The sequence below is a fragment of the Mustela putorius genome, unplaced genomic scaffold (genome assembly GCF_011764305.1).
Source record: "Mustela putorius furo isolate JIRA1106 unplaced genomic scaffold, ASM1176430v1.1 tig00000997_pilon_pilon_pilon, whole genome shotgun sequence".
In the NCBI taxonomy this organism is placed as follows: domain Eukaryota; kingdom Metazoa; phylum Chordata; class Mammalia; order Carnivora; family Mustelidae; genus Mustela; species Mustela putorius.
Genome location: NW_025421527.1, coordinates 218,651 through 244,021, shown reverse-complemented (window position 1 = coordinate 244,021; position 25,371 = coordinate 218,651). Strand labels below are relative to the sequence as shown.

The following is a 25,371-nucleotide window of genomic DNA, read 5'->3' as shown; positions in this document are numbered from 1 at the left end:
CCTGGACAGGTGAGTTGCTGAAGCCAGTGAAATAAATCACGGGTGATGATGGCCATGTGAGTTTAAAAGCGAGAGGTGCCCTCAGGAAAAAACACGGGCCCGCGCACCCCGGCTCGTGACTCAGGCAGCCTGAGTCCCAGGCAGGCTCTGGTCTCGTGTGTCAGGGATCTTTACTCAGCCCTTTGTGTGGCAGGGGGCTGGTGGCTGAGGGCCCTCGTGTCCTATCTGATGAAGTAGTGGTTGTGGTGTGGGGGCACTTTCCAGATTACAAGATGCTTCCACGCCCGTTGCATGTGTCTCTGCATCAGACCTCCTGGGAAGGGCTTGGGGACACGCGGTCAGCTTCCACAGCATCCAGTCCCCTCGGGAAATCAGCCACTCTCACGTGTCCTCACTCAGCGGCTCCCCGGCCGGGTACTGAGTGATCGGCCTTCCAGAGTCCAAGACTTAACCCTGGCAGAGCTCCAGAGAGGCTCGCGTGCAGACTTGACCAACAGTTCCTTTATTCACTTTGAGACGTAGAACGGTTGGCCAGGCCAGATACTCCCGTTAGCCTGATGGGCCCGAAAAGCACGTTTTCTCTGAGGCAAGTGATGTGGGAAGGCATGTGGTTAGACATGGTTCGGTGAGTGTGGAAGGGAGAAATGGAGTAAGTCCACTAATCGTGCGGCAGGAATGTTTCCTGACCCCTGGTTCCACGATAAATGGGTCCCTTGGATGTTCATAGGGACCTTGTTGGGCCCATGCTTCCCGGGGTCTGTTTGACACGCTCTGCCAGAGTCCGCCTTCGTCACCGACTTGTGTAGCTTCCCGGCTCGCCGTCCCTGCCCCTCCCCACTACCCTGCTGAGCTCACACTTCCAGCTGACATCATCTGTCGCTTGGCTTCCATCTCACAGTCTGCTGTCGTGGGGCCTATTCTGTCTCTGCGGGTGACTTAGTAGACCTCTGATTTGGTCCACGATGATGGCACTTTGTGCTTTGCCCTTAGGGGGCAGTCTTATTCCCCATCTCCTGGGGTCCTGCATGCGTCAGGTACCCTAAGCCACAGCATCATCCCCCATCTGCATATGACGAAACTCATGTCGAAGAGCCTTAAATATTTGCCCAAGATCACACCCCCCGTAAGGACACCTGTGTGCTGAGGTGACACCTGGCAGAGAAGCCAGCTTCCTTCTACTGAGTAATGAGAGCTGAGCTGGAGAAGCGTCTTCCCCAGGGGGCCCGTGGGACCTTGTGACTCATTTTGAAACTCCATCCCTGCTAATTGCTAGTGTGGGTTCCCTCTCCAGCTGGCCTAGACAAGAGGTGATCTAACAGGTCTTTCCTCAGTCTGATTCTTTGGATGCCAGGCTTGGGAAAGGGATGCTTCCCGTCTTGTTTTCTCTACCCCTGCCTGGTGTCTGTTTTGGGTGTGCTTGTGATTTGGATAGAGCCTGTAAGCACAGCGTTCATTTATGTCACCTGGGAAGCTGGGTGCACATTCACAGTGGTCAGCCTCTGTGTCGTTTGGTTCCCTCGTGGCCAGTCCCTGATATCTGAGAGCTCACGCCACCTCGCAGTCTGCCTGTCTGTCTCTGTGTAGAGAATGGAGAGAGGCCGAGTGCAGACGTGCCACGCTTGTCTCCAAGGAAATGGAACAGTCTGCAGATGTCTGACGGCCATCCTCATCAAGGTTAAGAACTAGAACTCTTGCCCAGTGGCTGAGGGTGTAGAAAAGGTCACAGCTGATAATGAGCCATGGGCACAGTAGAGGTCCAGCCTGACATTCTTAACGGATTCCTCAGTGTCTGGGCTGCCCTCCATGGTCAAAATATTGACTTGTCCCCTCCGCCTGCAAACACATTGACTTTCCCCAGATTAGTGTGCATGCTGGAGGGAGCCCTTTGCTAAGAAGAGAAGACCTGGGTCCTCGTCCTGGCTCTTCCCTACCTGGCTGTGGGGTCATAGGCAGGTTATTTTGCCTCTCTGAGCTTCACTATCAAGAGTTGGATCCGGGGGCACCTGGATGGCTCAGTGGGTTGACCTCTGCCTTCTGCTCAGGTCATGATCTCAGGGTCCTGAGATGGAGCCCCACATCGGGCTCTCTACTCAGTGGGGAGCCTGCTTCCCCCTCTCTCTCTGTCTGCCTCTCTGCCAACTTGTGATCTCTGTCTTTGAAATAAATAAAATCTTTTTTTTTTTTTTGAAATAAATAAAATCTTTACAAAAAAAGAAGAGTTGGATCAGGTGATCACTTTGACCTCGCCCACCGGGATGCTCTGTGCTGCTTGGGCGTGTGGGTCACCTGTCCTTACGTAGGTCCTGAGAGCCCCCTGGGCTAGAAACAAAGCAGACCCTAGAGGCCAAGTGGGTCTGTGCACTGTTGCCTCCTGATTCTCTGGGGCGGGCTGGGACCTGCTTGCCTGTCTATGCTTGGTGAATAGTGGGATGCTTTCTGCCGGGGTGGGGGTGGGGATTGCAGAGAAGGCATGGTTTTAGGGATTCCCTGCCCTCCCAAGAACTTCTTAAGGATGGGGCCATTGTGGTAAGCCCAGCACTTACTCGGGGACCTGGCCGTGTGGTGTGTTTTCAGTTATTGTGGTTGTTGGCTCACTGGATGAGTGAGCATGATTTGTGATGATGTCCTCAAATCGGGAAGAACTGAGTACTTAGCAGTTGGATCAAATGAAGTCTCGTTTGATACTTGTGGCTCTCACATTCCCTCCCTCTTTTCTGCTCTTGTCCATTTGCCCATTTGAAGACACAAGGAAGGAAAGCCTTTCCCAAGCTCCGGAAGGCCTCAATGGGAGTCGTTCACTTCAGTGGTGCTCTCAGCCGGACCTGCTCAGGGGCCTGATTCCAGGACAGACCATAGCCAGATATTTTACGATCATCTCTCACTGAGATGTAAAATAGACCTTTTCGGTTATGTTAACAAGCATCTAAAAATGCTGTCATCTTGAACTGATGCCAGCAGGTAATGAATCTCAATTTCCGTGGACTTTTGGTTGAGATTTGTGCTGTGAACCCCACTATTAAGGGGCTTTGTCAGCTCCCAGTCAGTTCGTTTTCTTCAACTCCCAGCCAGACCCAAGTAATTAGCTTTGCTGTGTATATAATAATGATCATTTATTATAACCCTGGAGTCCTACTACAGTGCTATTTGCTAGGGAGTGGGCTTCCGAATAAGAAAGATTAGTCTTGAACTTCATCCAAAGGGTTTTTCTATGAAAGGATCTGAAAGGCCTCAGTTTCATATGATATCTCTTGTATTCCAGTAACTGGGTTGGGATCTCCTAAGGCTCTCCTAACATCCTACAAAGGCTCCTTCGTTCTCATTGTGTGTCTACCCTATTCAAGGAACTGAGTAGGATCCAAAAGGGTATTAGACATTGACCCTTTCCAGCAGAATTATTTTTAATGGCATTATCTGCACACGTGGGTCTATTACAGCTCCCACAGATGTGCATTAGAGCTATTTATCTCTTTTCCCCCATGGGCTAAGCCTTTAGGGGCAGGGACCCTGTCTTCTCTCTAATTCTGTTTCATCTGTTTGTGAAGTTAGAAGGACAGAGGGACCAAACTCATGAGAGTTTGGTCCATGGAATGATGGTAATGAGAACAGCTAAAAATAGGAGCTAACGTTGGTCTGGAACACCTGCCATTTGCTGGGCCCGTTTGATGTTCTATATGCTTATTAATTGGTCATAACCACTCTGTGATGTAGGTACCGTCCTTGGGCTCGTTTTGTGAAAGAAGATTGAACAATTTGCCCAAGACCTCACATCCCATCAGAAGTTGACGTTAAGGTCTGAATCGGGTCTCTCTCCCTCAGATAAGTAGGTTCTTCCCACCACTGTGTTGCCGTGTGTCCACTCATCTCTTCAGGCTGCTCAGAGAAAAGCTTCTCTATAGGAAATGCCTCATCAACCCAAGGTCTTTAACTTCTAGCCTGTACTCTGTCACTGGGATAGCACATCGCAGGAGAACTAGTTTCCTGCCCAAAGAGTAGCTTTAGTTATTGTGGAAACATAGACGTCAAATCTAATTGCATAAGAAAAGTGGCAGGAAGAATGGTAGAACGAGGATTCAGGAGAAAGAACTTCAGGAACAATTGAGTCTGCTCCCATGGTTGGTTGGGTTTTGGTAACGGAGGACAGGAGAGGTCCCGTGACTGTCCCAGGGTCACCCACACAGATACTGATGGAGCCAGGACTAAACTTGGTCCAGTTTTTTTCCTACCATGTCATATTTCTGGGCCCCCTTTACCGTCTGCTCATTTTAAAGCACGCACATTAGGAATTATGTACATCGTGTGAGGATTTATGAACACTGCAGTTTTGAAATGTGTTACCTGTATCCCTAGATGATGTGTGAAGATGAGGGATTGCTCTATTTTCAGACTAATCCTGTTCTGTCTGGAAACATGGAGAACTTGTCAAACTGAGTTAATAAGGCCCTTGCAAGGTTGTGTTGTGTTTTGTTTTTTAAGAAGTCTCCACTGCTTCCAGGAGCATGAATAATGATAAAGCTTACAGACTTTTGATGTGTCTAGGGAGTCAGTGCCAATACAAGTTCATCCTCCACTTTTGGGTTCCTGGGGAAGAGCTTCAAAGATGCCTTATCCATTTCCGGGCTCTACGAGGAGACAGGACAGCTAGGATAATGATCCCAACTCTCTCTCCTGTTCTTGGCACTGTTCCGGGCAGTCCTGTCTCTGACCCAGTTCCCACATCCCATTCCCTGCCGGCAGATTTTTGGAATGTCAGAATGGCTGTAACTTTCCCTGGAGGACTGGCCATTTGCACTCATTAGGTAAAGGACACGCTTCCCCCATTCCGTGGTCTGCGAGCCCTTTACCATTTGCAGGTGGTGGAGACTGACTTTCTCTGATTATATCAGTTGGAGCGGCAAGAAGAGCGTGGGGCATGGAGGTGTACGAGTTGGGTTTCATTACCACCGCGCTAGGTGAACTTGGCGGGGGGTAGTAATGTCTCTGAGCCTTAGTATGTATCTTTTAAGGTTGTGACCAATGCTGAAAACATGAAGGAAGTATTGTAGAAACGTTATTAAATGAAAGGAAGATTTTTCTTCTGTACGCGCTAGAGAATTTTTTTTGTGAGAATAGAAAAGGAAGCAGCTAAAAATGACTTGCCCATATCTTTTCTTTCTCACTTTGTGTTATTCTAGGTCCTCCCAAAACCAAATGCCAAGGCGGGATTTAGTGCCTGTTCGAGAAGGTGGGGAGGCCCTGGGCAAGGCCGGGGGGCTCACAGTTCAGTGGGGGGCTGTTTCCAGGTGAAGGAGAGAGCGGGGCAGGAGAGAAGGTGGGAGACAGTCTCTTAGACGGCGGTGTGCTCTGAGGAAGCTGTGGCAAGGCTGTCAGGGAGTCCTGGAGCCAAAGCCAGGTGCCCGGGGCCTCCCATGGCTGCCAGGGATGGGCCTGCCCTGGGCGTCCCTGCACACTGCTTAGCTGGGGGTGTCCCCGAAGCAGGTCCTTCACCACACTGATGGTGGGGTTCAGAATGCCCCAGGCGGGACCCGTGGTCTTACCCCCTGTAATTGCAGGTCTTGGGGCACATACAGCGTTCTCTCTGCAGGAAGTTTTGACAAGCCAGTAATGTGGCTCAGAGAAGCTGCTCTATTGGTGTTGATTTTTTAAATTACCTTGGCGTGAGGAATTCATAGGAAGGGAGGAGACGTGAGAGAAGGAAAGGCAGAGAGACAGGCTGGTAAGCTCTAGTTCAGAGGCCTCCTGAAGGCTCAACGATGCTATGAGCGTCCTGGGCAGGTGCAGAGGGACGTGATTCGACACGTGCAGAGTGGGAGTCCGGCAGCGGCTGGACGGGACCCCGCGGCGCTGCCTGTCCTCTCCCCTTCCTTTCTGTCAGCGGAGCCGGTGAGGGGGTCCGTCTCCATCTCCCCGGGCCTCGCTGAGCGGCCTCACCGTTACCACGCGGACTCTCCGTGGTGCTGGGGAGGCCCCGCCTGAGCCTGGACCTCGGGCTGAAGGAGGCTGAGGACCAGCTCGTTCCGCCCTGCTGGTCGTCCTGTTAGCAGTAAACGTGGCTGTGAGGTGCCCTCTGCCTCAGCCAGGGGCTCACAGCTCGTGTGTGCACCCTCTCCTTCCCTCCTGTCTTCCCCCTGCTTCTCCACTGCACTCCCATCTGGACTTGAAATGTCGTCATTCCCGGGTCCGTCTCGGGGACTGTAGCCCATTCAGGACAGTGGTAGCAACACTGAAAATTTCCTCATGCAGCTTCCAGGACTCCCAAGATCTTTATTTCTAATCATTGAAACAAGGAATGGTTTCAGGGAGAAGCGGGAGCTGTGTGAGCTTCTGGAGCCAGTGAAACTAAGTCTGGCTGTAGGTGGCCTTCATTACTAATGTCGCTGTCCCATGGTTGAAGCCAACTTTGAGGCCTAACCGCAGCGCGGCGGTAGGTCATTCGTCTTTCTTCCTGTTTTCCTTCTCTTATTAAGAACATTATTTTTCCTAAAATGTTTTCCTTCAAAGAATATTTATTTCTGTGTAGAAAAGTGAGAAGGGGGCGATTCGTGTGTGTCGTCTTTGTTTTTTTTTTTTTTTTTCCCCCTCTGGAACATTTGAAAAAGAGGAGGTCTGTGAAATGGTTTCAGAGCAAGAGAGAAGACATTGTTCCTTAGGTCCGCTGGGCTTCCCTCTGAGGGATGCGGTTTACGGTCCCGCACTGATGCTCACTTGTACCGGAGAATGGTCACTGGTTTATGAATCAGAACTTAGCTCTCATCTTGACCAGGCTGTACACGAGGGGGACACCATGCTGTGGTCTCTGCACGGCTCAGGGTCTTATTTGAAAGATGGTGGCCTGGAAGGGATATTGAAGCGTAGACTTTGCCCCAGGTCCTTTGACTTATCTTGGTAATTTTCTGATCCCGTCATCAATTTAATGGACATATGCAAGGATTCCTGCAAAATCTATGAAGGGATTGGACCAGATTTTAATGCAATTTTCAGAAAAGGAAAATAAGTAGGTGGAAAGTTGTTTATTCTTTGGTCAAGATATCCTCTAGGGGTGCCGGGTATCCCTTCTAAAAGTATTTTCTGAAATGTTGAGGTTTCGTTCGAAAAACACTTCTCTACCAGAAATGGGGAAAATCTCAAATGCGTAAAAAGAGAGTCAAGAGATTGCACTACTGAGATGACAGGTGTTGGAATCATCTGACAAGGATGTTGGGGCGCTGTCACAAAGATCCTTCCATGAGCAGTTACACTCTTGACACAGAAGAAGTAGGAAGGCTCAGTAGAAAGAGAAGAAAGAAGACCCAAATGGAAATAATAGCACTGAAACCTACAACTGCTGAAATACAGTCCAGGTGAACGGGCTCACCAGCGAGGGAGGTGCTCTCTCTCTCTCCACACGCTGCTAACTGAACTGAATTAAGACTGGGCAGGAATACGTGCCCATAAATAGAAATGTGATTTAATAATAATGTCTAATTATTTAGTATTTGTATTACAAGTTGCCCCAAATCAAGCCATGTTTGAAATCTGTTTTGCTGTTCAAAGGACTCCCAGGGTGAACATTTCTACTGCATGTTTAACACAGGCATCCAAATGATGAGTCACTTTGCCTTGGAAAAATCTCGGTATGTGCAGTGGAAGCCCCATGTGTGCCAGTAGGGCTGCTGGAAATACGACCCACTAGTCCTTGCTGGGCTAAGAGTATCAGCCCTGGAATGCAGAAATGGACGTGTCTCTGCCAACCTGACCACCTATGAATCAGTAAGGGATTCCGGCCAGAGGACCAGGTTTTGAGGGGGACACTGGCAAATGGTGTGGGTATAGACAAGGTCAACTAGGGTAGCGAGAAGTCTAGAAGCCCGGTCTGATGAGGACTCTGCTAAGCTGGGGATGATGTTGTATGAAGAAGAGGGCCTGGCCTGGCTGTATGTCTACATCTGGAGCGGTCTCGTTGAGAAAAAGACGCAGGCTCCTTTGTCGGTGTGTGTGCTGAATGGGCCGTTTGTACATGAACATCTCGCACGGCCGAGCATGGCCATTCCAGGAAGGCAATTTTTTGAAAAACTAGTTCTTGAAGCAGAGTTTTCTTTTCTGAGACAGCGTCGGTGTTGAATGCTTGTAAGCCCGTCGACAGGCCACCTCTGTGGGCCGGATTAGGATTGACTCAGACTTCGGGGAGGAAGTGGCCCGTGCAGGCGGTGCTGTCTGCTGGGCGCGTCCGGGGCTGTGTGTGAGCAAAGCTGCTGGACACATACTGCTTCATGTCTCTGAAGGGCCTAAACAGGGACTCCCCCGGGCCCTGGCGGAGGCCTGTCTTCCCACACCGGTGCTTAGAGGGCCACCACCCTGGGTGCAGAGAGCACTCGTGAAACAGCCATGGAGTCCACAAAGGCTTTCTTGCCTTCACTCTGCTTGACCCTCTTTCATGGAGGGAAGAGTGTGTTCTTCCCGGTTGTCCTGGACAGCCCTACCTCTGTGGCCAAGGCCAGTGGAAGTGCGGGAGGGGTCCCTGTCCCTGCACCTGGTGGTGGGGGGTGGCGGGGGCCTGGGAGGGCGCGGCGGCTGCTGTCCTGGTGCTTCTTCAACGCCTGGGGGTGCTTCTCACTTCGTCAAGCACCTGGGGTTTCCAGGACAGCCCCGAACCCTCTGTCCTTGTCCTCACACCCAGTTGCCCTGGGGTCTCCTTGGCACTCACAGTTAGGTTCACGGGCAGCAGGACTGTCCTCTTGGGTAGCTACAATGTACCAGTAACCTCTCCAGGCGTGGGTGCCTCCAGCTCCCCTCTAAGGAGGGGGCTGGCAGCTGGCTTTCCCACAGCTCTGCCTCCTTCTCCGCTGTGTTCCTCCTCCTGCTCCCACTCCTCTGGAGTGACGTGTAGTCTCTTTTTCTCCCCTTGGTGATCTCTCCGTGAAATTTTGCTTTGGAGTCCACTTGTGGTCCTCGGAGGGGTGGCAGCAGCCTTGGCTCCGACCTGCCCTCTGTGTCCCAGAGGGAGACTCTCCTTAAAGTGCTCGAGGAAGCTGCCCAGACTAGACAGGACATCTCCCACTTGTCCTTTGGCCTCAGAAGTCAGGCCAGGAGCGGAGGCATGTGTTTGCGTAACGATTAGTAGCTTACGTGTGCCCTGGTTCTGTAGTGAAGGACAAGCCTAACTTATTCATTTACAGCTTCTTTTATTGCAGAAAAAGGAGTGGACGTGGGATGAGAGCAAGATGCTGGTGATGCAGGACCCCATCTACAGGTAAGAGCCCCGTCCCCGCCTGCTGGCCCCTGGAGCTGTCGGGCTGGTGGGGCCAGATAAATTCAACTAAATTTCTGCTGCTCTTCCCTTCTGGACCTGCTTTTTCTATACATGTAAGTACAAGAAGCACATCCACGTTATCGTTCAGGCTGAGAGGGAAATGCTTCTTAGGCTCGATCGCACTGTCTAGAAATGAAGGAGGATTTCTGCTTGGTGTTTAGTCCTCATCGTTTGGTGGTCATTTGAGACTTTTCCAGCTCGTGTTAGTTTTATCTTGACTGAAATTTTATAATTGCCTATCTGTTCACCTCTGCGCCTTCAGAAACTGAGTGAAGATAAAGGGTTTGTGATCTGGGAACGCAGAAAGTCACACGTATAATCCCTAGAAATTGCCTTCAGGAGACCGGTAGGATTCCTCAGAGGTTAGATGTGTGCCCCCTGGGCAGAGGAATATCTGGGGGTCACAGTCCCGAGCGCCAGGGTCCCCCTCGCACCCACCGCGGGACCTCGATTCACCCGCGTCCCTCTGGTGTCCCGGACTCTGCTGAGCGAGCGTCCCCCCACCCCAGCGCACCCCTACCTCCTTCCTGTTTTTCTTCACCGGCAGAATGGGTATCAGCTCTTCCTTTGGGGTTTGGGGGAACCCAGGGTCAATTGACTTGCTTTGGTCGGCAAAATGGATAAAGGTTGGGACTCCATTGCCGAGTGGGCAACATGGTGGCCCTGCCTTCTAGTCAGAGCGGTTGCCTGGGAAGGGAAATTTCCATTCACTCAAGGGATTATACGAATGTGAACCCCCGCGGGCCGGGTGTTGTGCTGGGTGATTCGGTGGGTAACTCGAGTGAGTCAGTCATGGTCCCTTACTCTTGGGGGGTGTTAGTCTGGAGGGAAGCACGTCACTGAGACGCAAGACCATGTGTCTGACAACGTGAATTTCTTTCTCTGGGTCCCTGTTGTACTTTCATATGTTTGTGGAAACAAGTGTTATCGTGTGTTACTGTCACTTCAGGTCTTTTGCTGGTAGACTATGAGGCTCTTCCAGGGGGAGAACTGTGCCCGACTCACTTCCGTATTCCCAGCCCCGAGCCAGTGTCTGGCCTAGATGCATCATTTAATAAACGTGCGATGGGTGGTTGGAGAAATGCACTCAACTAATATCTGAAAATTAACTTAAGTGTTACAGTGATTCACAGGAGGGAATGATCACTTTCTACTTGAGTGATAAGGAAAGGCTTCGGGGAAACAGATCGCATCAGAACTGGGCTTGCAGGATCTGAATGGATGAGCCCCTGTCATTCTCCTTTTGTAAAAGGAAGAATTTCTGGGTGTGTTGTTTTGTTTTCCCACAGGGGCACCGTACGCATACAAAGCCAGCTCATTGTGAATGCTGCTCGGGGACTTGAATCAACCTTTTCTGGGTTGAAAGAAAAGACTTTCCCCAAAGCTTTAACAACATAATCCATACAGGATATCAATTTTAGGTCTTATAACAGTTTTATTTTGAGGTGTAATTGACTTACAAAAACGGAGCATATTTAGCATGATTAATTTGGTGAATGTTGACCTGTGTTCACTTCTAAAGCCATGACCTCAGTCGTGATGGTGAGTCTCTGTCACCCCCACAAGTTTCCTCGTGTGCCCACTTGTGATCTTCTCCACCCACCTTTCCACTTTCCTGTCCGATCTCCCAACCTCCTGCCTGCACATGCCCAGGCAACTACTCTCTTCCTTTCTGTTGTTCCAGACGAGTTTGTGTTTTCTTAAAATTTTGTATAGAGTCGTGCAGTGTGTCCTTTTTCTGGGCCTGGCTTCAGTCATTAAGCATGGTTATTGTAAAGATCATTACTTGTCATTGTATGTATCAGTGGCTTATCTGTTTTTATTCCTAAATAGTGTTCCATGGCATGAGTATAACTCGATGTGCTCAGCCATTCATATGTTGGGGACATTTTAGTGTTTCTAATTTGAGGCTATCACAACAAAAGCTTATATGGCTCTTCAATACAGGTGTGTATACGGACATACACTTTCATTTTTCTTAGGTGAATACACAGGAGTAGAATGATTACATGGTAGGTTTTTGTTGTTTATTTTCTTGGTAGTTTTTTGGTTTTGTTTTAAAAGATTTAATTTATTTGAGACTTATTTGTGATTAAAAGAGAGAGCACAAGCAGGGGGAGCAGTAGGCAGAGGGAGAGGGAAAGCAGACTCCCTGAGGGGCAAAGAGCCCAACACAGGATTCGATCCCTGGACCCCACGACCATGACCTGAGCCGAAGGCAAACGCTAAACTGAGCCAGCAACGTGCCCCTATTTTTTTTTTTTTTTTTTTAATGAAACTGCCAAACTTTTCCAAAGTGGTAGAACTGCTAGTGGAGTTTGAGACCTCCAGTTCCTTCATATCTTTGCCAGCATCTGGTATTGTTTGTTTTGTTTTGTTTTTAGCCCTTCAATACATGCATATTAAGATCTCACTGGGGGTTTAATTTGCATTTCCTAATGACTGATGACCTTGGGCATCTTTTCATCTTCCATGCCATTCCTGTATCTTTTGTAAAGCATCTGTTCAAATCTTAGCCCATTTTTTTATTGGGTTATTTTGTTTTCTTACTGAATTTTGAGAGTTCTTCATAAATTGTGAATTCATATCCTTTATCAGGTGTGTGGTTTGCAAATATTTTCTCCAAGTCTGGCTGGGCTTCTCTCTCTCTTTTTGAAGATTTTATTTATTTATTAGAGAAAGAAAGCATGTGAGAGAGAAAGAGAGCACAAGCAGGCAGAGCCTGAGAGAGAAGAGAAGCAGACTCGGTGCTGAGCAGGGAGCCCGAAGCAGGACTCGATCCCAAGACGCTGGGATCCTGACCTGAGCGGAAGCAGACGTTTTACCAACTGAACCACCCAGATGCCCCTTAGTTTGTTTCTTTAAGATGCTATGAGGCATCTATCAAAGCTTTCGTTCTTCCTCCTGCAAACAGGCATCCAGTGGTTCCAGACTCATTTGTTGAAAGATTGTTCTCCCTCTGCTGAAGGAGCTCTGGTGGAAATCTGCCTTTCCTCTCGGGCTAGTTTGTTTCGAACTCTGTGCTCTGGTCCGTCCACCCAGTTGCTGATCTTGATGCCAGAATCCAGTGTCGTGTTTGCTGCAGCCTAAGAAACATCCCAGGTTCGGTAGTCTGTCTTCTGGCTGTTCTTCTTTTTCAAAGATTTTTTTCAATGAGCACCAGTAAGATGTAGCTTTTGCCTTACCTTTACTTTTAAGAAGAAACATGCTTTTTCGTGTGGGGTAAAAAACGTCAAAGAAATTTTAAACTTTAAAGTTAAGTGTGAGTGTCCTAAGCACATTTTCATCCAGGTCCCTGGCGTGCCAAGGCTGTTGGACAAAACAGGACTCGGCCTGAAAAGTGAAGGCTTCGTGTTTAATTTCTCCTTGTTTCAGATTTCACTTCCTTGGTTAACGTGCTTACTTTACTCCTTCTGGTTTAATGGGCATACTTTGTCCCCCCCAAAGTTAAAAAACAGCCCTGGAGTGGTCGTACCATTATAGAAGTCCCTGTGCCTTTGAAATGCAGTTCCCCTGCCCTGGTGTCTTCTCAGTCTTACTGGGCACTGGAGGAATAATCAGTCCCCCGAAGATTTCTGATTCTAGGGGCCAGATATGTAAAATGAAAATCCTTCTTTTTAACCAAAGGCAGTAAATTAATTGACCTGAAGCCTTCAGGGGCCAGGCTGGCAGTCGTTCTCCGGTTTTTGAGTGTAAATGAGCAAACCAGGGAGGGTCCCCATAAGCTGTCCAGCCAGTCTTCAGAAATGTCATTAATTAACATGCAAGTAGTTGGTGAGATCAGACATGAGAAGAAGTGCGGTCTGGTTTGGGGACCTTGTCTTTGAGCCACGCTTTGATTTTGAGCAAGTCTGAGACCCGTTATTCAGGGCTAGCTGGGGAAGGGAGACGAGGATGTGTGGGAAGCTCTGGCGTGTGGTGTTCGCCGTGCTCGGCACCGTGGAGAACAGTGGTTAATCAGTCCGGGTCCCCTCGGAAGCCAGAACTCACACCATGATTTAAACAGAAGAACTATAAACAATTTTTCAGATGTAACAAAACAGTATCTTTAAAATGTAAAGAGTACTCTGGGGGTGCATGGCTGGCTCAGTTGGTTAAGCATCTTGACTCTTGATTTCAATTCAGGTCGTGATCTCAGGGTCGTGAGATTCTGTGCTCAGTGGGGAGTCCTCTGCTCGAAGGTTCTCTCTCGCTGCACCTACTCTCTCTCTCTGTCTCTAAGTACATAAATCTTAAAAAATATATATATGAGAAGTTAAGAGCCAAATCTTTTGAACGTATCCCCTCATACTTTATTTTTGGGAAAGTGGGGTAGAAAAATCCCCGAGGCAGCATTTTTAGAGGCTTGCAAATAAGCGAAAAGAGGCAGCCACCCTAAAAGAGAGCGAAGGCTGAAGGCGGGCTGGCCTTCGGGAAGTGGACGATACAGTGAGTCCTCCAGGAGCTTCATCAGAGGAGGGGAAGAGGTCCACTGGTCTCTCGGTAGGGAAAGAAGGGAGAACCACCATGCCACAAACTGGAAATGAGCAGCGGAGACCAAGCAACTGTATGTTTTTAAAAGCGATAATACCCCTTTGAAGGCAGAAGGACAAGTTCCCGTGGGGATTAAAATAGAAGGTTTTAAAAATGTGTATAATTTCTAAGCATTATTTTCCTAATGGAATCAGATACTACCCTAACCTGTAATACACAGGCGGCATCCCGTAATTAGGAGGGAAGATAGACTGTGTAGTAATTACCCACCACTGTCATTTTGGGGAGCCACAAAATCTCTCGGGATTCTTAAAGGTCTCCAATATCCAGGCTGTCCCTGCACAATCAGACCAAGACCTCCCCGACAGAGACGATCCTGCTCTCTAAGTTCCCTCCCTTCAAACCTTGGCATGCCCAAGTCCCCCCTCAAGCCCCGGCACACGTTCCCGTGGCTCCCTTGTCTCGGGAACGTGGCAGGGCCCCGGGTACCGGAGTCCTGGAAGGTCGGCGGAGGCGGAGCAGACCTGGGTGCTCGTGCACCAGGTCTCCTTTGAGCCTCGTCCCTCAGGAGCCTCTGCTGGGCCTCGGAACGGGAGATCTCTCCCCGACGTCTGCTGTCTTTTCTGAGCCAGCTTGTCTGAGGGATGGGAGTGTTCATGGCTGCGGCGAGTCGTGTTTCATGTAGAGATGATGCTTTTATTCCCTCTAGTGCTAGAACATTCCATGGTCAGTGCCTCTTCATACGTATGCATGAGTAGGAATTACTCAATTTTACGCATGGTGAAAGTTATGAACTAAGAGGGTAAAGGGCATATCTTTCATGCTATCTGGCTTCAGTTCATTCCCCAGGGCCGCTCTGCAATCCCTTATTCGCCCCGGTACTAATTGCACTCTGTGCCGCATCCTTCTCGCCCGCTTCTGCCTGTGGGCGCCGTACACCCTCCCTCTCCCTCGGTGATCCCCGTCTTCATGTCGCGGCCCACCGTGGCTCTGTGCCCTGCCCTCCTGTATTCTGGGTGTGGCTCCACTTGTGTCTTCCCCATGGGCTGTGGCCAACCCTTCCCCAGCCTCCCCATTTCTCCCTGCCAACATGTTCTCCCTCCTATCCTGAAATAGCCTCCCTCAACCCTGCCACCCCGTGCAGGAGCACATCTGTCCACCCTCAGCTCCCTCCCAGGCCCGGTGCCTGTCACCCTAAAGCTCCTTGCAGTCTGACTTTGATTTCCAACCCTTGGCAGAGACTGTGCGCTCCGTATTTGCTGGCGCTCACCCCACCTCTCCAGACCCCGTGCACCTCCTGCTGCTCCTTCGGTGCCCCCCACCCCCTGCCTTTCCGTTCTCCTCTTATTTTGGTGTTTCTGCCTGCCTTTCCTTTGCTTTCAATCTTACATAGTCTTGTTCCTTCTTTATCTGTTCCCATCCTCTAGCTTTCCTCGGAAGCAGGCTCTGCATAACCTGCCTACCTCGTTGTGGGCTTGGCAAAGTCCCCTGAGCTTGGGAAGCCTCCGTATTCACATAGGACTCGGGGCAGCTGGGTGGCTCAGTCGGTTAAGCGTCTGCCTGGGGCACGGCCCTGATTCCAGGGTCTTGGGATCGAGCCCCGCTTTGGGCTCCTTGCTCAGCGGGGAGTCTGCTTCTCCCTTCACCTCTGCCTGCTGCTCCCTCTGCTCATGCTCTCTCTTTCTGACAAATAAATTTTAAAAAACCTTTAAAAAGAAACAAATTCAATCAAGGCAAAAGAATGGCAAATTGCATCATAGTAACTCTAAGTGCGAAGGCAGGAACCGCTGTGTTTTGTGCACGGCTGTATCCCTGGGGTCTGCAAGGGGCCACGTAGTAGGGCTCCACAGATGCGACGTGACAAAGCTGGGGCGGTTGGTGCTGAAATATCCATTTCAGGCAGCCAGTAAGCTTCCTTATTTTCTCGGTGGCCTTCTGCTCTGCCCTTCTTGGCAGCCTGAATTGCAAAGCTGGTAGGTAGCAAATAGCAGAAAACTGAGGGGCCATCAGCATGAGCGAAGCTGGACCTCTGGCTTGGGGTCTCTGTGCCCAGCCTTAGACATCTTTTACACGAACGATGGAAGATGCAATTAGGCCAACTTTAGAAAACATCACCTAATTAAACTCTGTCTACCGGGGAGGAAATCACCCTGTGGAGGGAACACTAGGGGAATAGAGAAACCAGGCCTGGTCCCTGTTCCACTTCTAAGGGACTGCTTACTTTGGAATTCTGTTTCTGTTTCATTTTCTCCTCCTCACATGGGTAAAGGGAAGGCACAAAGGGAATCTGCAGAGCAATGACGAGGCTCTGGTGGGGGGGTGTGGGCAGAGCAAAGCCAGCACCCCTTCCCTTGACCCCTTTCGCTGCTACCAGGTAGACCCTGGCCCGGGCACCCGTGGGATGGTCTTGATCTTTCCCGGGGCGCACATACTTCGGAGAGTCTGATGCAACTGGATTCTGTCCCTGGAACAGAGCCTTCCTGTACATACTTGCAGAATTTTGAATTTGTGGTCCACTTTGTGGACCACAGAGGCCTGTGGTTTATCATTTCCAAGGTAAGACCTGCGAGTGCCAGTAATCGTTGTCAGTTATCTTTGAATATTTTGCTTCTCAAGCAGGGAAGCTTTATCATTAGAGGTCCTTCTGTAGGAGGATGGGGGGGGGGGACCTACCTTGCTTAATAATTTAGTGTTTGAGTGATTCATGGGGTTTATTTTGTCGGCCCAAGTGGCACTTGCCCATTGTTTAGAGGCACTGCCTCTTCAAACCATACCAGTCTTTTGTTGGTGGGTTTCCAATCACGTAAAGGGGAAGGGAGTTTGCATAGGACGAGCTTTTTGGTACCCTAGGTGTTTGGGGATTCACTTGGATGTGGGAGGGTTGGCACAGGGTCTGCATGTGACGCTGGGGTGTAAGGGCCATTGTGCAGTCACCCTTCACTCCAAAGGCAAGTAAAGCTTGCCCTCGCTCCAGAGCTGTGGCCCTTGTCTGATGAGTCCTAAGAGACCGGGTCTATCATCGTAGTCAGGTGCTGTCCCAGCTCATCCCACAGTGGTCCCTTGGGCATTCTACACCACACACCAGTCCAGATGCTGTGTGTAGTGCCCTGTCTCTCAATTCTGGCTGGGAAGCCCAGGGATCCCTCTTGCATCTTGGCATAGTTAGGAAAAGGTGATGCACTACTGCTCAGAAGGGTAGAGCTAGTCATGAGCCTGGCTGCTTTCCTGCTAGCACAGACCTCAGACCGCGGAGATGAGCACGGCTGGGAGATCCAGAGGGCTCTGCATAGAGTTCAGGAAATACGGGAGGAGAAAAGCTGGGTTGTCTGTGAGTCCCCACAGCCTTTATTGGGAGACCCTGAGAAGCAGCTGTGGGGAAGTTCCAGCCTTTCCCAATGGCTGGTGGCCATCGTGATCAGACCATGATTGGTCAGGTGTTCTGGGTTCAGTTACCGGTCTGTCAAGTTCTTGGACGAGAATCCCAAGGTTTGCTGCATCCACGAGGAATCCTTTCTTGCTTTCAGCCCTGCTCCCACGGTGGAGATCTGATTTCGATTCTTCTCTGGACCCCAGGGCTATCTAGTCCTTAAGTTCATTCTGTTTCTCTGTCTTCTGGTTCATCGTAGGAACTACATCTTACTCCTCTTTGTGCTCCCATGACTGCTGTCTTCATGTAATTGTGCTCAATACATGTTTGTTGAATGGAACTGATTTCTTGTTAAATCTTTGCAAAATTCCCAGGAGATGGGTACCTTTTCTATGGACTTTTATCTAGGGTTGATTGGATGGATGGATGGACGAATGAATGAACCAACCAACCTGTAGACCTATGTGGAGCACTGAATGCCACCCATACCTTATTTGGGGAAGGGGATAAAAAAAATAAGAAGCTTAACATCAAGAACATGCATGACTGTTCAAAAGGCAGCCTTGCCCTTGGGAACACCGAGGATCCAGAAGTCATGTGACCTTGCTCAGTTCCGCTCAGGGAGCCAGCCAGCCGTGTTGTGGGATTCACCACAAAGCCAAGGCCACCTCTGAAAATAAACTCTCTCCTTCCTCAAGGTGGCAGGAGACGCCAGCCCTGTCCTCTGATACTGCTGCTGGGGGTGGGGGCATCTTTTTCTGTGCATCATCTCGGTCTTTGACTTATGTCTTGTCCAGTTTGTTACTGTTTTTTACTGATAATTCAAAACCGTCCGAGAGTGGATGGGAGGAGTGAACCCATAATAAAGGGTAGATGTGTTCCTCTTGGCTTTAACAATAGCCTCGATAAAGGGGTCTTTGGAGGGGAAGAGCTAGAAGAGCCTCCAAGAATAACCCCGATGGGTGCCGTCTGCATGCGAGCACATCGCTGCCCCGTTGTTTTTGCCTCATTTGTTTTGCTCCAAGCTTTTCTTGCCAGGATGTCTCCTCTCCCGTGACCTCTTAATCGTTAGGGGGTCCTGGCTGCTGGGGCTGGGGTATCGCGGGTGCGTGTCCTTCCCGGAGGAGCTGTCCGGGCGGCGGGCCAGCGGTCCCATCTGCTCTGTTGGTCCTGATGTCCAAACACGGGTGAGCACATTGTGTATAAACACAATATGTGAACACAAACCTCTATCTTTATGTTTGTAAGAAGTTTTTTGGTATTTTTTATTTTGTTTTTTAATATCAAAAGAGCTAAATCCCAATCCCTCCCAGTTGCCTTTGTTCACTGGTGGGAAGGACAGAGCCCTCAGGAAGCAATTAAGCCTGGCAGTTGCCTCAGCTGACGCGGAGGAATTGGACAAGTTCACTGCGAGAGACGGGCAAGTGCGCATAACCCAGGTCTCAGGAGAGGCTGCTGCGTCCCTGGCTGGGCCTCCCCCCGGCGCTTCCACCTCGCCCCCTTCATGAATTTCTGGGAGACGCTCTTCCTCCCGCCCCCCCCCGCCCCCGCCGCCAGCATGAATGAAGTGTCCATCCCGGTTCTAAGAAGACGGCCACCAACTTTTTCTGGCTGCACGTGCTTTCCTTTGGATGCATGTCCAGCGTCTGGGAGGTGTCCTCGCCCCGCGGGAAGGGAAGGAATTAGCCTGCAGGTAAAATGCAGGTGGGAGCCCTTAAAACAGCCTTCACTTTAACCAGGACACGTGACTAAAAAAAAATCTTCCCGAGCTCTTGCCTCAGCCGCAGACGACTCCTACGCACACATCAGGACGGCCTGGCCGCCAGGATGCCGCGCCACGGAGAGGGTGACCAGTCGGGGCAGGCCCAGCGCAGCTCGGGCGGCTTCGGAGGGAGCGCCCTCCTGACTCTCTCCCCAGTCGGGCTCTGCACCCAGACCCCATCCCCGGCCGTCTTGTCTGCATCTTGAAACGTTTTCCCTCTCTTTTCCCCTGGATCTTGCAGCTATTTCTGCTTTGTTTCTTCCTTTTTGAGCCTATAAATAGGCTCAGGTTTTGCCATCAATAGAGCGGAGGCGCTCCCGGAGCCCGCCTTCTTAGCTTGTCCTTTCCCTGCCAGACTCTTCAGGTAATAGCTCTTGGGGTGTGTGTTTCCAAAACCCCTGCTTGTTGCTCAGCTCATTAGATCGGGGCTTCTGCACCCCGCACCAAGCCCGCCCTGGCCGCCGTTGCCAGGGATGTCTGGCGTGCTAATCCCTGGCTCTCCGCAGCCTCCTCCTCAGCTTCTATCCCTCCAGGGCACCGAACACCGTGGACCTTCCCTCCTTCTGGAGACTCTCTCCTCCCACACTTGTGTGCTGGTTCCTCGTGTTCCTTCTCTTCTCTCCTGGTCTTTTCCTGCTGTGTTTTTTGAAGGCTCCCCCTCTTCTGCCCTTTGTTTCAGTCAGTCCCATTACCAGGATTCTCAGTGAGCCTGAGAATTCCCTTCCTTCCCTACCCACTACGAGGAGGGATCTCCTGCTTCCCATGGCTGCCATCGCCTTCTGCATCCTGGTGGCTCCTAAGTCTGGGCCTCTCTCCTGATCACTTATTTCTACTTATCTCACCAGAAGGGCCGTCTGAGTGCTTTAGTCACCTCTCAGCGTTGACATGTTCAACACCACTTCCCTGTGCCCTCTCCTTTTCCTGCTTCTGTGTCCCATAATCTAGTTAGTGTTTTGTCCGCCCAACTCAGAATCTTCCTCCTCCTCATGTCCAGGGAAATGGCTCTGGAATCCATCCTGCTACCCATCATCACTGCTGCTGTCTTAGAGCTTCCCCTTTTCTTGCCTGGACTTCGGGCCCATCAGCCTGGTTGCCCAGACCGTGCACTGCCCAAGTCCAGGCTGCATCCATCCCCTGCCCTGTGCTTGGCATCTGACTTCCCAGATTAGCTCTCCTGAGGGTTTGTATGTCTGTGGATGAGGAAATGAAAACTTGACCACTAGAAGGCTCGCCCAGTGTCTCACAGTTAGGAGCAGCAAGACCAAGACTTGAGTCCAGCTCCTCGGCCTGCAAAGGCCCCGGTCCCAATTCTTCCTCTTCCCCCACGCCTTCCATATTGTATAGCCTCTCCTTGGCCTCCCTTCTCTTGCTCACGTCCTCCTGCAGTCCGTCCTCCCACCACCAGCACTACCAACGATGTCACTGCCCTGCCTAGTCCCCATCAGTGCCATGAGCTCACGAAGGGACAGCTGGGCTGTCCTCACCTCCCTCTGCCCTCGCCTCCTGCTGGTCCCTTGCATGTGCTGTGTTCCTGGTGCCAAAGCACATTGCGCTGTTTCATAACTCTGGGCCCCAGTTTGTTTTGTTTTGTTTTGTTTTGTTTTTAAGGGAGAGAGAGAGAATCCCAAATCGGCTCCATGCTCAGCGCAGAGCCCGACACAGGGCTCGGTCATGACCTGAGCCAAGACAAGAGTCGGATGCTTACACGACTGAGCGACCCACGTCCCCCTCACCCTTTTCTTTGACTCCATGCCTTCTCTGGGCAGTTTCCCTTGCGAGGGGTGTTCTCCCTGCCCCGTCTGACGGCCGCCTCTCCTTGGCTTATCCAGATCTGCTCTGCACCAGGCCAAGTGCCTGCCGGCTGGACTGTGTGTGCCGTCCATGGGCTGCCTCCCCGTCACGAGGGCTCTGCCAGGTGGTACACGGTTCCTTCTCTGGGCTCTGGCAGCCACCTGCTGTCCTGCTTCGGGGGCCCTGGGGTGCCAAGGGCTCCCTTGGGGACTGTGCTGTCTTCCTCTCTCCCTGTACTCTGCCCTGACCTTTGTAAATAGTCCGCTAGTGCACACACCTTGGGTGACTCCTGTGATCTTTTTCGTGCCAGGCCCCAGCCTGAAGCATCCCCCTCCACAGTCCCCATCACCACCCACCTCTTCAGGATGCTGCTGGGACAGCAGCTTCCGAGTGCGCCCTTCCCGGGAGCAGGCCAGCTCTGCGTCCCCCACGTCCCCAGGGCTCTGCTCCTCGGTCTGTGCTCGCCCCACTGTGGAGCACTACCAGCTCCTTGAAGTCAGAGTCTGGACTGGGCTCCGTGCTGCCTCCCGAGACAATGTGCTGTGGGGCTGGGGAGGGGGTCGGCAGAGTAAGATACATGTTTCTTAGACTAAAGTTATGCCGAACCATCCCCAGGGCTCGACACTGCCTCAGCTGCTGCTCTTGGGTAGTGGGAGACAGCCGAGAGAGAGAGAGCTTGTAGCATCATGGCAGGAAGAAAAGAATTCTCAAGCCAGGACAGTCTGGCTTCATGACCTTTTCCCATCCCCCAACCCTGGTGCCTGGCTTCCTCAGTCCCCCCAACCCAGCCCTTCCCCAGACTTCCAAAGTGAAAACAGAGGACATTAAAACGTGATTGGGAATTGTGATGAGATCAAGAATGTGTCCGCTCCACCCTCCCAACCCCCCATTTTGTTCCAAGATCTGTTTGTGGCGTGGAAGTAAAGATACATGGTTCCGTATGATTAAAAAAAGAAGAAGAAGAAAAAGAAAACAGGAGATCGTGATTGAGAGGGGGTTGTCTTGGGACAGATTGTCCTGGGCTGTGTGAGGGGTTTGGGTGCTGATGCCGGCCCCACCACCACATTCTCTTATCCTTGAGTCCTGAGGTGATGTGCCTTCAAGGGAGCTGTGATTCGGACCTTCTCTGATGTAGGATCGGGAGGTGGGTCAGAGGAATCAGAGAAGGAAAAGTACCTGGTCATGCCGGCCAGGCACCCCAAGCCCTGGAAGGGGAGTGGGTGCCCTGTCCTTGCTTCCCGTCAGGCGCATGGGGGTTCCCATGTGCCGAGCAAGTGATGGCGGAAGCAGGGGTGGATTAGAGCAGAGGACAGAGTGTGTCATGAATCCCATGAGTCCCAGGAAGCTCCAGGTGGGTCATCTGAGGACTGACAGCCTTTGGAAAAACTAGGATGAGCATTTATAGTATTCCCGGGTTGGTCTATTTGAAGAAACTCGGGTGGAAGGTGCGCAGGCGGGGATCGCAGAGAAACCAGCACCTCTCCCCCGGGTGTCCCCTGGAAATCTTATCCACGGGAGGATGAATTTATAGGCTGCCAGAGAGAACCTGTGGAGGCATCAAAGACTTGGGAACACATCTGGAGAAGGAAATTCACAGTTTCGAGGTGGCCTCAATGCCTAAAAGGATATCAGTCACCACCACAGTCTAGTAATCAGAGGCTGTTTGACGGTCGGCGGTCAGCTACGTGGACAGGCGGGTCGTGTAGAAGTTGAGGAACCTGGCTGAGAAGGCTGGGGTTCAGATTCTGGCTCAGAAACTGTCATGGGTTGGATTGTGTCCCCTCAGAAAGAGAAGTCCCAGTCGTAACCCTGGATACGTGTGACCCCTGGCTTCCCCTGGACCATGCCGTTGGGGAGCAGGTCTGTTAAGACACGGGACGTGGGTGATGTGTCCCAGCCCTGGGGACAGCTGTGAAGTAAGCAGTTTCACTGTGGGACCAGTTCGTGAGTTCATCGTGGTCCCCTCACGCCAGAGAGCAGCCTGAGAAAGCGTCTGAGGGGAGCAGGCCTCACGTCCAGAATGGCCAAAATGAGAGATGGAGGAGACAGAAACGGAAGGAACTTCTGATAGAAGAAAACCAGCCCAAGTGATAGAGAGCCCCGGGAACGCAGCGGGAGGAAAAGCTAATCCGACCGAAACGGTAATGAGAGAGAAAAATGATCACCACAAAGGTCAATTTTATCTAAAGATTCAATTAAAGCTCAGAAGCATGGAGAAAATGTGACAAGCAGGGACCGGAGTGTGGACACATGTTCACGTAGCAGGGCTGGCGGGCTGAGAGAGACTCACCAGTCCTTTGTGAGGGGCGGGGGTGGGGGGCGTGCTTGCTGCTCTGACCCTCGTGTGGTTCTGAGAGCAAAGCCCTGGGGGCTCCCTCCAAACCAGCACCTCTCCTAAAACTGCCCCCAGGTGCTTAGAGGATAACATATTCATTTGGGGGCGGGTGGCTGGGCTGCCTGGGGGCGTCCTTGCTCTTGCGGGGTGGGAGTGACATGGGATTCTCTCAGGACAGAGCTGTCCTCGGCAGTTCTGACCCAGCAGGGCGGTTCTGGTGTCCCCTGTGCTTTTCACCTCATGCTTTGTTCTCTCCCAGTGCTTTGGCCTTGGAAGACCCACTGGGGGCACCTGGCTGGCGCAATCGGTGGAACAAGCAATTCTTGATCCTGGGGTTGTAGGTTCGAGCCCCACATTGGGTGTGGAGACGATTCAAAAATAAAATCTTAAAAAAAAAAAATAGATCCCATTGGGTTTTGTTTCTGCCATCTGCAAGCTACTCGGTAGCTTATGGTTCCAGCCACGGTCCATTCTGCTCTGTCCTGGGGGGTGTCTTTTGGGTTAGGAACGCCCACGGCTCTGAGAGCTCAAGAGAACCTCTGCTCCCTTATAGCTCGAGGCCCTGCCCCCCATGGTGACATCAGGGGCCCAGGGGTGACTTCGCTTTGTTCTTTCACTCACAGGCTCACAGGTTAAAAGTATTTCTACAGCACATGGGCTACGGAATATTTGCCCATCCCCCGTCTCGCCCACTCTCCATCTGCCCATCCCAGACCTTTACAACTCTGAGAGAGATTTTTAGTCTCATTTCAAGGATAAGGAGAGCAGGAAAAAACTGCCCAAGGCCCCACGTGTGGTCTAGAACCCCCATGTGTGGTTTGGGCTGCGGCAGGCCCCAGGCCAGCCAGTGAGACCCTCCCCACAGGCTGTGAGCAGAACCGGCTGTGGGGGCCCGTGTGAGGGGGACGCAGCTGTGGGTCCTGGGTGGGGCGACGTGTACACAGACTCAGGAAACCTTGCTCGAAACTCTTCACATTCTCTGTAGCCAGTAGATTCCATAGTCAACAGACCATCCCCACAGAGACGAGGACGGGGGACGGAGCTCTCACACAGGGGGCCAAGGCCATGCCGGTTTAGAGGTCATCCTATCAGAGAGAAGGCTGGGGACAGAGTAACCCGGAGTGGCGGGGAGGGGTGAGCACTTGTGGACACAAGTGCAATGTTAACTGATTCCAGTTGGTCCCAAAGAGGGGAGCCCATGGAGAAATATCATGGTGGCTACCCAGATTTTTATATGGGGCTCCTTAAAAGAACACGGAATGGCAGGCAGAGCTTAAAAGCAAACGTGAACGCAGAGGAGCAGCCGCGATGGACCGAGCTTCCGGGCTCAGTGGGCTCTAGGAAGGGGCTAAGGACAAGAGAACCGGCACAGGGGATGGAGCACGGGGCCCGGAGCTGCCAGGCCTCTCTCTGCATCTGCCCGTTCCATTTTTCTTCCTTTTCTTCCTTCAGTGCAGCACCATCCAATCTTCAAACTAGAAATGTTAGAACATAGGAGACTTACAAAACAACGTTTAAAAACCATGAGGACAAAGGTGTCCCTTCTTTAAGTGTGTCTGAGCCTCAGGTACTTGGGTCCTGAGGTCCTAACGAATGAGATGTGAGAAGGTGGCCAGCACGAGACATTCCATGCCACTTTTTAGGAAGGAGGAAAGTCTTCGTCCAGGGATCACACACTAGTGAACTCCTCCAAGAGATCATGACACAGACAGTCTGTGAGAGCTCGGAAAAGGAAGTCGTGGTCGCCAGGCACCAGTGCTAAAAACCAATGACCCAGGTATGCTTACACACCCGCCCTCGAGCACCGTCGTGCGAATTGGCTTCGAGCGTCTGAGCTGACCACAGTGCGGAGCAACCAGGAGATCCTGTCCTGCTCCGCGAACCCGGGAATGTGATGCAGTTCCGTGTCCTTGGCAAGAGTCCCTGGAGAGCTGGGGGTGTGCAGGAAAGTTCACAGGGAAGAGGGAACTCCTGTTTGCCAAGCAAGCAACTTGCCGTGTGCTGGTTGTTGTGTTAAATATGGAGAGAGAGAGAGTGTGTGTGTGTGTGTGTGTGTGTGTGTGTAAATACTGATTCAAGTGAGGATGGAAAGGGCTCTGTCAATGGAGGGGTGGGCCTGAGGTCAACAGCTGGGAAGTGGAAAAGCTACGACTTGAACCCAGATCTTTCTCACCCGCAGCCCTCAGTGCAAGCCTGGTGGGGCCATAAGCCACGGACATGGTGCCGTGCAAGAACTGTCCAAAGAGAGGGTAGTGGATCGCTTTACCAATGAGCACATGAAGCGTGGCAGCAGTTTCTGAATATCCCGGAGGTTGCCCTGTGGACAGAGGATTAGCCTTGTTCTCTAAAGCCCCAAA

At 51.4% G+C, this 25,371-nt stretch overlaps 1 protein-coding gene across 3 annotated transcripts in view; it reads left to right on the top strand.

Annotated features, from left to right (window-relative positions):
• The window catches only part of CUNH1orf226 (chromosome unknown C1orf226 homolog), a 260,479-nt gene that overhangs the window by 186,706 nt on the left and 48,402 nt on the right, over positions 1-25,371 (top strand). For 2 of the 3 annotated variants that reach the window (XM_045086554.1, XM_004751409.3), the window contains exon 4: positions 9,168-9,226. In XM_045086554.1, the coding sequence (XP_044942489.1) occupies positions 9,168-9,226 (59 nt within the window). Of the gene's footprint in view, positions 1-9,152; positions 9,227-25,371 lie in introns of all 3 variants that reach the window. The other variant, XM_013055532.2, reaches the window with a different exon arrangement.